The 14,146-nt window shown below is 35.7% G+C and overlaps 1 protein-coding gene across 1 annotated transcript; it reads left to right on the forward strand.

Moving 5' to 3' along the window:
- Window positions 1–2,303: 2,303 nt before the first annotated feature.
- On the forward strand, window positions 2,304–13,288 carry LOC124974544 (flavin-containing monooxygenase 5-like). The gene is made up of 5 exons (XM_047537736.1): window positions 2,304–2,438; window positions 8,314–8,502; window positions 10,407–10,569; window positions 11,807–11,946; window positions 13,148–13,288. Exons 1-5 carry the CDS (start codon window positions 2,304–2,306, stop codon window positions 13,286–13,288), a joined length of 768 nt encoding a protein of 255 aa, XP_047393692.1.
- Window positions 13,289–14,146: the final 858 nt, after the last annotated feature.

Consider the following 14,146-nt stretch of genomic DNA (forward strand, 5'->3'; position numbering starts at 1 on the left):
TTTTGACAGGAGTGAGATGAACTCTCAATGCCATTTTAATTTGTATTTCTCTAATCACTCGAGATGTTGAACATTTTTTATTTCTGTTGTGTGCTATTAATATTTTCAAAATAGTACAATCTTCACAGGTTAGGTAGAAGTTGCTCACATTTGCTCTTCTTATGTTTCTTTGTGATAACTTGATCATAAATTTACACATAGCTAAAAGGGGAACCAGGAAAATACAGTTCTTTGGGCAGCCCCATTCCAAAGAGATATATGATATTGTAAGAGGAGAAGTATCTAGCAGTGTCTGCTTCTTGTCTATCCACTAAAATTCAATGTTAATTCTGCTCTTGATATGCTTATTCCTACCCCAAAGATGACAACCTCGAACCCATATGGCTACTGTGCCCAACTTGAATTGTATGTCTGGGTGACATGCAGTTGTCTCTCTCAGATTCAGATGTAGCTCCTTGTGGTCCAGTGATTCATTAACAGAAAGAACATCATCTGTGTTCTCCAAAACCTGACAAACCATGGTTTAACAGAAGCTGGATGATTGTAGATGAGATGTCCTTTTCTTAAGTATCCCTTGGATACTACCATAGGTCTTGGGAGGGATGGAATGGGAAATTAATTATTCTGAAATCTCAAAGGAGATTTAGGTAACTGAAAAAAAGAACATTGTTTTATCTTCCTAAAAGAAAGTAGCATTAGACAGAAGGAAAGGTCCTTGGTGACAAAAGGCACTCTTTTTGGTGGTAATCTGTGAGGACAGACACTAGTTAAATAATGGTTTTAGTGGAAGTGTTGCAGGAGCAAAGTGAGATGAGAATTCAGAGCAAAATTATATAGCAGCTCTTTTAAGATAAGAATGACTTGACTAGGTCATCTTGATGTGTCCATTGAAAAATTAGTATATTTTGATGAATAACATTTGACAGAACCACATCAAAAAGTTAAAACATTCTGCCCAGTGCTGTGGCACTCACCTGTAATCCCAGTGGCTCAGGATGTTGAAGCAGGAGGGTCACAAGTTCAAAGTCAGTTTCAGAAAAGTAGTGAGGCCCTAAGAAACTTAGTGAGACCCTGTCTCAAAATGAAAAATAGTTGGTTGTGGCTCAGTAAGTCAGTGCCCCAGGTTCAATCTCTCAGACCCAAACCAAAGTGAAAACATTCCTTTTTATTACATATATACATGCATATATAAATATGTGTATATATATATATGCATATTTATGCACACACACAACTCCACCTTTGATCCTCTTTTCTTTCATTTTCCATTAGGTGATGTGGACATTATGAGTTTCCCATTGTGAGCTTCCTATATTTTTATATAATTCAGACCATATATTGGTCTAAGACAGCCATCTTCCTGATGGAGAAAAATAATTCTCCAAGTCACGATCTATTTGTAACCATATTTAAAAGTAGTTGAAATAAAAAGAGCTATAGTTCATCTAAAAGTAGTTTAAAACAAGCATGGGGATTTTAAAGTAAATTCTACCAGTAGTGTATATCTGAAGATCTAGTTCATGAGATGGGGAGGAGGGAGAGAAAGGGGTAGTTTCACCTGTTTGAACACATTTTCTGCAAGGAGGGTGTTTTGTATTTTGGCATTTCTATCAAGCTTGCTTGGGAGTTGTTGACAGTTTAGTTTTAGTAGAAGTTTGTTACTTTAAGGGAAAAGCAGGAAGTTAAAAGTGAATGTGGATAGTAGAGGAGCAAAAGAGATTAGAGGACCATTCTGTCTCCAGAGGGAGTAAAAAAGCATTGTCTATAACAGCAGCTGAAAACTGCAGAAGTTGTAGATAAATTTTTGTTTTTGTTTTCTGCCCAAAGCAGATTCACTCCACATTTTCTTCTCACTAAGAGAGGGAGAATTGCTGCCAATGAGTGAGTGGGGTGTTGGCTGAAAAGAGGTGAGGAAGAACATCTTCTCCCCACTGACTGTTGGTGCTGTTTGTACTTCTGTAGTTTATATTTCTTTTATCACAGCAGAAAATCAGATTAACTTCCAGATTGCAGCTGAAGAATCAGTCACATGCTTCTGGAAACAGTATGATAACACTACAGAGCTTCTCAGCTCTGGGTCCTGCAGGCAACAGGGCTGCTCTATCCTGTGCAAGAGATTCCTTCTGAAGAGGACAACCCAAAAGTTGGCTTTCCCAAAGTCACCTCTTGTTACAGCATTTATTTGAGTGTCATGGCAACTGTCTTTCTTAAAAACTGTTGACATATTTGTGCTTTCTGTCTCTTGTCATTCTTTCTTTAGGACAAGTGACATTGCCATAGCCAGGTGAAGACCTGTGGAGACCATGACCAAGAAAAAAATTGCTGTGATTGGGAGTGAAATCTGTGGGCTCTCTTCTCTCAAGTGCTGCCTGGATGAAGACTTGAAATCGGTTTGCTTTGAAAGGACTGATGACATTGGAGGACTTTGTAGGTATCAGGTAAATCTTCTTGTCCATTAATACTTGAAGCCCTCCCTGCAGATGGGTGCATGCAACATTTGATCTCATGTTAGGTAATATGAGAGCTTGATAGTGACTAAACCTGAAAAAATTCTGCCTGTTGACTTAACATCCCCCCACTCCACATTTTATGAGGGTTTCTTTTTCCCTCTGTTGGCTGCAAAATGCATTGCAAATGTCCCTTTTTTTCCTTTTCTACTGTCTATAAAAACCACAGACAACATTTTCATTTCACTAGTTTTTCTGTTTTTCAGAAGAGGGAAACAATCTGGTGAAGCAGGGAGGATGAGTAACAGAAAAACATATATTAGAAAGCACAAAGGGATTAGAAAATGTAGAGTGGTTGCTTCTGATACATCTTAAAGGTAAATGAGCTAGAATTACCTGCTAACAACTCCTTCCAGAAATATCCCCCTCCAATCTTCAACATTACTTTTTCTATTAAAAAAATCCAGGTATTTTTCTGACATTTCTTATCCTTGAATAAGGTCTAAAATTTGATACTATTGTTTGCTGTAAATTTCTTGCTTTGAGAAGTTCAATGTTCTTTGTCTTCCAGATGAGGGTAGAGGGCACCTGCAAATGGGTTTTCTTGTCCTTACACATACTCAGTTTTAAAGTTAAATTGTTTTAATATGCACATCCAGCCCTACAACTTGTTAGTAACCATTAACAATATCATCTATTTAAATGGTATGCTTATTAAGTGCCAAAAAGTATCAGTCACCTTCATTGATCTCTAACTTGGTTTACTTTTAAACTCATTTTCTGGACAAGTGAATGGAATTGAAGTGTCACAGGTGTATTTCACATCATGAAAACTAACACAGTTTTGGGCAGCTACTTAAAAGTGGCCTTATGACATTTCTTGGTTGAACAAATATGTTGTATCTTGGCTCTATTTTGGGAACTAATTCTGACTATAGTCTTATTTTGAACTAAAATGAATCCTCTTAGCAAATCCCTATACCTTTATCATAATCAGATGTGGGCTGAAAACCCTGTTAATTTGTTTTTAGTAACAGAAAATTCTACTCTTGAAATCGAGTCACACCTTAATGTAGAGGTTAAAAGTACTGTTTTAGATTTAAAGACTGTCATTTATAAGAAGTATGGCCTTGGGCAAATCATAAAATCTCTCTGTCCACTGTTTTTTTTTTTTTTAATCTTTTGGAAGGGATAATAGTAATACCCCCTTTGTACAGTGATCATAGTGAGTAAGTGAATGAATAATTACATCAATCACTTATAAAAGTAACATCTCTGCATATGGTTACATGTCAGTTATTTTTCATGCCTAGAGTGAGACCCCCACATTTTCAGTCTCCTTAAGCTTCCTAGCAAGGTTTGGCAATTACTGAACAGCAGTGAAATCAATTGAGGCAGGGATGATGTTGGAAGTATAGCCATTATTCTGCTGATTATCAGTTCTGTGGTTTTTAAACTCTAAAAGGATTTGAAGTTAAAATCTGCTGAATATACAGCATGGGGATTTCTTTTTTATAATCCTCTGGGCAAAATTTCAACACCTTATGAACTGCTTCTATAAAAAATAAACTTTCATCATAATGCTCTGACTTTTCTGACTTTTCTTAACACAGACATACCTGTATGGTTCACTATTATATTCAAAAACCAAGAATGATGCCTGGCATATATTTCCTACCCAATATATTTTTGTTTAATAAGTGGATTTCTGAGAAGAAAGCTGTCTTGAGTTGCTGCTAAGAATGTTTATGGAGCTATAGACCCTGCTTTTCACATTTTTCAATTACATAACTGTGGAGACTAAGGTATTATAAACATCCTTTAATGGACTGAAACATATTTTGCATGTTGCTGGTGGTTATCTTGGGAAATTTTTCCTGAGATGTACTTCTCTATCAGTCTCATGATCATTATTGGAAGTCTAGTTGTCCTTTCATCCCCCAAACCTTTTTTATAATTGGTTAGAGGTTTCATATGTAGAATTGATCTAAGCACTTTGAAATTCCACCTCCACTGGTAGGTAGGTGTCCAGTGAGAACATTGGGAATTCAGGGTTTCTATTTTCTCCTTTTTTGTGACATTTCCTGGGATTCAGTATATTTTTATTTTCTTCTCTGTTAGTACCATTTATACTTGCCTATCATGATTCTGCTTTCATTTTTCTCTCTGCCAAACAAGTGTTTTCTCAAACACAATTATTTCTACTTTCTGACTATGTTCCACCAATCAAACTGGTATTGTCTCCTTGTACAGCTGAAAACTTTCTAATAATAATTATATGAGCTCTCAAGACATTAATTTCAATCAATTCTTGATCTCTTTATTAACATTAAGTAAGATTGATGGTAGAAAGTAGGTTGTGATATGATATATGTATCAGTTTTCTTTGATGTTACCTTATGAATGAAATTACTTGAAAAGTTAATAAATTTCTTTCAAAATACTAAGGATTTAATAAGTACTCAATGTTATAAAATAATCTTGATATTTTTGACTCAAACTACAGGTCTAAAAATTATTAAAGCGAGCTGAACAGTGCTTTTCAAACTTTAATGTACACATGAATTACTGGAGATTTTCATGAATTAATTTGGAGTATAGCAAAATTCTCCATTTCTGACAAAACCTAAGTGATATTTATGCTGATTATCAGATACCTATTTCACATAGTAAAGTTTTAAAGTATAGCAGATAGACAAATAGATGCCATGTGGGCACAATATAATATAAAATGTTACTGTTACTGTTAAATCAGAAAATTAAATAATATACACCCTTTAATAAAATGTTTTTTTAAAAAACATAAATTTCATAACTCCTCCTCTCAAAAAAATGGCAAAAAAGAGAATAAGACAATAAATGGATTGAAAAACACTTAAAAGGATATATTTGTCCACTTTTGCTACATATATAAGAATTAATAACTGGGATAACATTAACAAAAAAATGATGTCAACCCATTCATGAGATTCTGGTGGTGTTGTTCTGGCATCCCAATAAAATACTCTGCTAGGTAATATAGGAAACATGAACAGCAAAAATGTTAATTATGGCAGAGATATAGTCATAACCACAACTTAAATGAATACTTTGGTTGAAATAGGTACAATAAATAAGAAAAGACTTGAAAGGAGACTCCTGAAAATCTTATTAGCAGTCAAAAAGAAAAAAACTATGGGGCAGACAAATGAGTATGGTCAATTTCGGGTTCCTAGAATAAATAATTCTTTAATAAGAATTGGGAGGAAAATAAACCTGAATGTGGACAAAACAAACACTCTGTTTTGTGGATATTTAATGTTTTGTAATACCCACTTTCCTATTATTTATTCATTTCTGTAATACAAAGGAAGGAGAGGGTCCAAATTGGTTAAGATGATTTTCTATAATCAAAAATAATTTAAATGTAATAGATTTGAAAACCTGTGGTTTGTGACATTTCAGTGACAGTATAATAGGCTGGATTTAAATTGCATTATTTTATTGAATTACCACCTTTTTTTAATTTTTTTTTTCACGTTTACATAGGGTAATGATGTTTATTTTATTTTTCCCCTCCCCCCTCCCCCCCTCTTTTCCCTCTACACAGTCCTTCTTTCTTTCATTCTTACCGCTCTCCTTAGCCTAACTCTAAACCTAACCCTAAACCTAATGCTAGCCCCTCCCACCCCCCATTAAATGTCCTCATCCGCTTATCAGCGAGATCATTCGTCCTTTAGTTTTTTGAGATTGGCTTATCTCACTTAGCATGATATTCTCCAATTTCGACCATTTGCCTACAAATGCCATAATTTTTTCATTCTTCATTGCGGAGTAATATTCCATTGTATAAATATGCCACAGTTTCTTTATCCATTCATCAACTGAAGGGCATCTAGGTTGGTTCCACAATCTGGCTATGGTGAATTGAGCAGCAATGAACATTGATGTGGCTGTATCTCTGTAGTATGCTGATTTTAAGTCCTTTGGGTATAGGCCAAGGAGTGGGATAGCTGGGTCAAATGGTGTTTTCCATTCCAAGCTTTCTGAGGAATCTCCACACTGCTTTCCAGAGTGGCTGCACTAATTTGCAACCCCACCAGCAATGTATGAGTGTTCCTTTTTCACCACATCCTCGCCAACACCTATTGTTGCTTGTATTCTTGGTAATCACCATTCTAATTGGGGTGAGATGAAATCTTAGAGTAGTTTTGATTTGCATTTTTCTTATTACTAGGGATGTTGAACATTTTTTCATATATCTGTTGATTACTTGTACATCTTCTTCTTAACCCCATGAAATAATTTATTGGAAAATTTTGAGGAAGCAAAAAGTTTGTTGTAGGAAGGAAGACACTGAATTAGAGAGTAATGTCATCTGAACAAGTGCTTCTTAGTTTTCATATGCATCTGACTCATTTGAGGATTTTGTTATGTTAGTTCTGATTCAGTAAGTCTAGGGAAGGGTCTAAAATTCTGCATTTCTAACAATGTCCCTAGTGATCCCCTTTGAGCTGGTCCACAGACCATACTTTGGGAAGCAAGGATCTAGAACAGTGGTTCTCAAATTTCAGTTATTTTTTCTTAAGCAGTTAACTTGTTTTCTTTTTATTTTATGAATAATGCTGACAGTAACATCTTTTAACAATAATCTTTGTTTGCAAGTCTGGATATTTCTTTATAAGGCTATGTAAGTTACAAGGATTTTTATATACATTGCAAAATTACTCAGAAAATATTGTACTAACTTATACTCTTCCTAGTACGTTTTGATCTAATCCATTTTAACTCATTTAAATGACTGTTACCCAGCAATAGTAACAATGGGGTAAAAAACTTATACTGGAAAGAGACTTAGTACATTTTTTGAGAGCAATATCTCAATATATACAAAATTCTTGAGACTTATTCATTCAGCTGGGAAGTTCTCACTTGATATTTCTTGTGATTGTCATCTGATGAGTGCTAAGACAGAATTTAATGTGACTACTTTGTTCACATGTTTAGAACTTTAGGTGAGATAGCTAAAATTTCTGGGGGCTATTTGAATATTTCTCTATCCTAGATATCTTATTCCATGTGCCTAGGTTAGGCTTCCAAACAGTATTGTTGTTTCAATGTAGTTGGAGATTTTATAGTAAAGATTTAGAATATCCCCCAAAAGCCCAGGTGTTCAAGTCTTGGTATTCAATGCAGCATTGTCCAGAGGTGGGTCTTTTGGGAAGTTATTCATTCATTAGTGTTCTGATATCATCAATGAATTAATTTATTGACAGCTGAATGGATTACTAGGCAGTGGTAGAAAGAGTAGGCAGGTGAGACATGGTTGAAAGGAAGATCATGGGTTCAGGTGAGTTACTCTTGGGGACTCTATCTTGTCCTGGGCCTCTTTCCCCAACCCCTGCTTTCTGACTACCATGAGCTGAGAAGCTTGCCCCTGCCATACCCTTCCACCATAATTTTCTGCCTTGTCTAAAGCCAAAAGCAGTGGAGCCAAAACCTCTGAATGCATAAGCCAAAATAATTCCTTCTCATTGTCAGGTATTTGGGTCACAACTACAAAAGCTAACTTCTTACATGGCTGCTGGGTTCCACCAAAGTGAGCCTTCTAAGACACCCAGGTGGAAGCTGCAAGGCTACTTATTATTTAGTGTTGAAAGTCATTCAGTGTCATTTTAACTGTATACTGTTGGTCAAAAGCAAGTCATAAACATACTGAGATTCAAGGGGAAGGAACTACACAGGCACAAGTACTGGAAGATGTGTGGAAGTGGTGTATGTGTGCATTTGTTTGAATTGGCATTTGTTCCAGAAAATTTTCAACTGGCTATTTGGAAATAATAAAATTAGTTCTCAAGTTGCCATGAATACTTCTAATTTACTGCAGGAATATCCTGAAGAAGGGAGAGTCAGTATTTACAAATTGGTGATAATCAATACTTCTAAGGAGATGATGTGCTTCAGTGACTACATCATCCCAGACCATTACCTTAACTTCATGCACAATTCCCAGGTCCTTGAGTATTTCAGAATGTATGCCAAAAACTTCAACCTTTTAAAGTATATCCAGTCCAAGGTAGGCAGTTTTGTGGGTGTCTTTGTGGTTTGAAGTTCTTCATCAAGTAAATGAATACTGTGGCTTCATTTACCAGTGCTTATGTGTAAATATTAGCTTGATATGCCCAAGTACAAAGACTCCACTCTTTGTTCTCTCTCTAAAATACCCCTGGGAAAGTCTCTCATATATTTTGGTTGCAGACACAGAAAGACAACTGCCACCAGTATTTTATTGTGTACATTTCACACTCTGCTTATAATAAAGGAGTTGATGGGAATAAATAGGTATGGGAAATTTAAATCTCTCTGGTTCCACAAATTTTCCACTATTGCTTTATTCTTTTATACTTTCTGAGGCACTTTTCAATATATTATTTTATGTGATCACCAAAACAACCTGGTGAAGTACTTAGTGACTGGGAAATTATTGAGGAAGCAAAGAAGTTAAATCTGGTGGAGAGAGTAGAACACTGAATTAGGAAACAAAACCCTGAATTCTGGTCCTTGTTCTAACCACTAATTAACTTGTGACTTGAGGTGAGTTAGTTTCTTAACTTGAATTTATCATAATTTTCTTTTTATGTAAAAGAAGATGATTGTACTGTATGACTTTGGTTCCTTCCTTCTCTAAAGTCTGCTGTGATTTTCCCATAATTTATAATCATGACCATAAAGAGATACATTACCTGGCTTAAAGCCCAAACCTTTTACCTTCTTCTGTTTAGTAACAATAAAAAAATGGAAATATCTTCTGACAATTTCCAAAGCCAGTCATTTACAGCCCAGTGGTGCATTTCTGATGTGTTTAAGTGACAGTTCTTGAACAAGTTTGTTACTGTACTAAGCAGTGATGATGCAAAGGCAAAAAAAGAAGTAACTTACCTAAATAACTGTGTTTAAAGACACAGAAAAATGAAGAAAATTATTATTGGACATATAAGTAATAAATGAAGTGATAAGTGCTATAGAGATCTATACATTGCAGCTCAGAAGAGGGATGGTTAACCCATCAGGGAAGACGAATCAAGTTCCAGAAAAGATTTTTAGAGAAGATAATGTCCAAGTTGAGTCTTGAGTAGAAAGGAGTCTACTAAATGAAGAAGGAATAAAAGGATGTTCCAAGTAGAAGCACCAGCATGTGTAAAAATACATGACAGGAACTATAAATAGTACAGGATGGTTAAGGCTTAGTGTCTCTATTACTCAACAAAGACATTATAACTAAGGCCCTAGAATCTCATTGGAATGCATTCTTGATGTTTCCTTGGAAAGGCAGAGTTACCCATATTTATTGCTTTTTTAGAAAAACTAAAAATTATACCACTATTTCCCTATCTCACAGCCTCTTTCTCTATAATTATTTGTAAAGTGGGCATATGAAAAAGGCAAAGAAAAATTCCTTTAAAAAATAAAAGCCACTGAAATATTTTTCTGCTCTAACATGAAAGGAAGCCTCATAGTCACATGTTTGAGGTTAGCCAGAGAGAACAGGATTTGGGTGTCAGAAGACATCAGAGAGTATGGGGATGTCTGGGGTTAGTGGAGAAATAGGTGTTTAGTGCACAGAATGTCACAGAAGTACAGGAGAAATTCAACATTTATTCAGGTGCTACAATGCCTTAGGGCAGAGACTAAAATCCTCACAAATCCTACTTTTCTAGAGGCACAGGAGAGTACATTATCTGTCAATTTTATTTTACTTTATCTGCCTTATAGAAATCTTCTCATTCAGACCAAAACCTCAAACAAAACTGTTCTTTAAGGAGTATGAAAATCAAATATTCTTGCAAGGATCCTAATGATGTGGTGGTTCCTGTGGAATCAACATTTTATGTAACATTTTGCAGGATAAGTCATGTCTGGGAAGATATACACTGTCCTGGCTATGGTTACAGTCCCCTGTATATGTTACTTTTCTTTCAGACCACTGTGTACAGTGTGAAGAAGAGGCCTAATTTCTCTAGTTCAGGCCAATGGGAGGTGGTCACTGAGTGTGAAGGGAAAAAGAAAGTTAATGTCTTTGATGGAGTCGTGCATTGCACTGGTCATCACACTAATGCTAACTTATCCCTGGAAAGCTTTCCAGGTGAGTGACCTACCAGAAAGGAGGTTGAACCTCAAACCATGCCTTTGACACTGAGGAATAGAAGATTGTGGTCTCAGTAATTTTTACCTTGGGGTGAAATAAGACTTACCCTATTTGTGCATGTTCCCTTGAAAATGGGATTTGTATTATTGCCATTTGGATAATGGTAATTTTAGCGTTTAGAGGTCTTTGAACAATCATGCCACCTCATAATGCCATTTCAGTCAAGGCTGGGATACATACACAATGGTGATCCCATAAGATTTAATGAGGACTGAAAAATTACAGGCTGAGTAGTATCATAGCCATTATAATATCATAATGATGTTGATGTACAAAGCTGTCTGCACTGTCAGTTTTATAAAATTATAGCTCACACAATTATGTATGTGGTACATAATAATAATAAACAACCATGTTACTGGTTTATGTATTTACTACATTTAGCATACAGTATAGTGCTTCTACTTATAGAAACATTTACTGTAAAGCAGACTGCCATGTTACACCAACTAGTCTCACATGTCTCATGTTTATTGTGGGTCTTGATTGCATCAGGAGGCCACATTGAGTGAGTGGCCTAAACAATCTATGCTTATGTAAGTACTTCTGTGATGTTTTCACAATGATAAAACCAACTTACAGCAAAATTATGAGAACGTATGTATTTCTGATAAGTAGAACATGATTGTATTTAGTTTCATAATGACTTTGGTCTTTGTAGGGATCAAGAAGGAAGACTGTGGACCTCTTACACAGCATTTGTTCAGATGTGGCATTTTTCAGTGATTGAGGAAACAAAAAATATTGAGTCTAACGGTTAAATGAAAACTTGAATAATTTAGTTTCAGTTTGGGGCCTGAACTTTCTTTTTCTAAGAAATGCACTTTATGTATATCCACGAGTATACAGAAACATATGTACTCTAATTGAAATGGGAGTATGTATCTAAGGGGATGAAAAGACACAAGAGAATGGCAGTTTTCTGAGGCAGTTTGGATTTGTGAGTCTGCAAATACAAAATATATACTACTTATGATAAAGGAATCACAAGTTAGTATTCCAGGGCTATGGAAGAAAAAATAAGCAAATGTATTCAGAATGACAAGAATAGCTGAATAAAGGGAGATCGTATGGAGAATATGTGCTTCAACTTTAAATTCTACAAAAGAATGATTTCACAAATAATATCCATAATATAAACTGTCATCCAAAATTATTCTATTTTCTCTTGCAGGAATTGAGAAGTTCAAAGGACAGTACTTCCATAGGCAAGACTATAAAAACCCAGAGGCATTGGCTGGAAAAAGAGTCTTTATAATTGTTGGGAATTCTGGAGGAGATCTGGCTGTAGAGATTAGCTACACAGCCAAGCAGGTTTGAGTCAATGATTTACTTTCCTTCATTCTATCTTCAGTCTTATCAAGAAGATAGACTCAACAGAGTATGGATGGCTGCACATTGCCCATCAGTACTAGTGGCAAATATGGGGCTTGGTTTCATTGCCTCAATTGGCATCAAGATTGATGCTAATGGAGGGGCATGATTACTGGTTAGAGTTCCACTATTCAGTTGGCTTTATACTAAGGAATAAGTTCACTGCTTCAGGGTGCACTCAGAATCCCAGTTAGGGCTGGAGCTGTAGCTCAGTGGCAAAATGCTGACCTGGCATGTGTGAGGCACTGGGTTCCATCCTTAGCACCACAGAAAAATAAGCAAATAAAACAAAGGCATACTGTCCATCTACAACTCCAAAAAAAATTTTTTTTAATGAATCCTAGTTAGCTTCTCCCTGGCTTTGATGAAGACCAGGTATTTGCTGGAAGAGGTTGTGTAAATGCAATGTTGAGAGTGTGAATTGTCCATTGGCCAGAAGAAATGCCATGTTCTCACATAAAGGAAGGTGCATTTTGGTAATTAAAAACTTTTACTTAAAAGAATGGTGGGTGAGTTTTCCTTTTTGCCACTCAAATGGAAAAAAAAAGAAGCAATCTAATCTTTCCAAAAACATATGTATATCAGCACTTACCCACTGAGCCACTTCCCCAGTCCTTTTTATATTTTATTTAGAAACTCTCACTGAGTTGATTAGGGGCTTGCTAAATTGCTGAGGTTGCCTTTGAACTCATGATCCTCCAGTCTCAGGCTCTGGAGCCACTGGGATTATAGGCATGCACCACTGAGCCCAGTCTATTCCATGATTTTTAATGAGTCCTACAGGTGGTAAGTGCTAGTGAAGTTCAGAGGAGGAGAGAGAATTCTCAGCCTGAATGGTCAGTGATGTTCTCATAGAGGAAGCCAACTTGATCTGAATCTTAAAAATGAATGGGCTGAGGAGAATTTAAAAGAGGAGAACTTTTCAAGCACATTAACTTTAAATAGAAAGATAATGGTGGATCACAGTGAGATATATTCTTGGACAGTGTTTGGGAAGGAAAATGGCAGAAAAAATTTTAAAAGGATTATACAGAACTAAAATGTCACACTAGTGAGTTTGAACTTAATCTTGAATAAAGGGGGAGTGCTTTCAGATTGTGAGCCAGAATGATAAAAGTAAACAATATTTTCCATCCCTTAGGTATTCCTCAGCACCAGGAGTGGGGCATGGATCCTGATTCATGTAGGGGACCATGGATATCCTTTTGATGTGGTACACTTTTCTCAACTTAAACATCTTATATCAAAGATATGTGGCCAAGCATTAACAAATACATTTTGATAAAAGTATGAGTCAAAGATTTGATTATAAAATGTTTGGCCTGATGCCTAAACACAGGTATGTTCTCAGGATGGGAATGGAGTTGATAACAGCTAAGATACAAGAACAAGGATTATTCCCACAGGCTAACAGAGCTATCTCTATCCATACAATAAGAAAATCAAGAGAATTTGAAATTCAATTTTTACCTTATCAACCACATAAGAATAAGATCTGCTGATCTAAAGGATTTCTGTCACTTATTCTCATTGGCATTAACCATTTTTTTTTCTGTCAGGTATCAGTTCTTTTTATATTGTGCCCAACAACAACAAAAAGGTAGTACAGGGCAGTGCATCATTCAATCAGTCAACAAATATGGGGCACCTGTTGTGAGCAAGGCATCACATTGGGCATGAAATACAGAGAGAAAAGACATGATAATACAAATAATGCCTTACCTTTTTTGAAGAGTTTTTAAAGACAAGCATAGTGATGAATTATATGTATTATCTCATTTAACCCTCACAAGTGGCCCTGGGGGTTCATACCTTTTTTAATGTCCATTTTACAGATTAAAAAATTTGAAACTAAGAGAAACTAAGTAATTTGCCCCAGGCACACGTGAGTAACAAATGGAAGACTTCAGAATGGATCTTACCTTAAAAATATAAATGAGAAGACAGACAAAAGGGTATGATCAAAAAAATGCATAGGATGAAGAGTATAAAGAATGAGGTTCTCATACAGCCAGGGGGACCATTGTAAAATCATTTCTATATACAGATTTTAAATATTTTTTCTAACTTCTCATTTTTGAAAATGTTCAGATCTACAGAAAAGCAGTTCAATAATAAATACATTGAACATTCATATATC

This window comes from Sciurus carolinensis, unplaced genomic scaffold (genome assembly GCF_902686445.1).
Source record: "Sciurus carolinensis unplaced genomic scaffold, mSciCar1.2, whole genome shotgun sequence".
NCBI classification, from domain to species: Eukaryota; Metazoa; Chordata; class Mammalia; order Rodentia; family Sciuridae; genus Sciurus; species Sciurus carolinensis.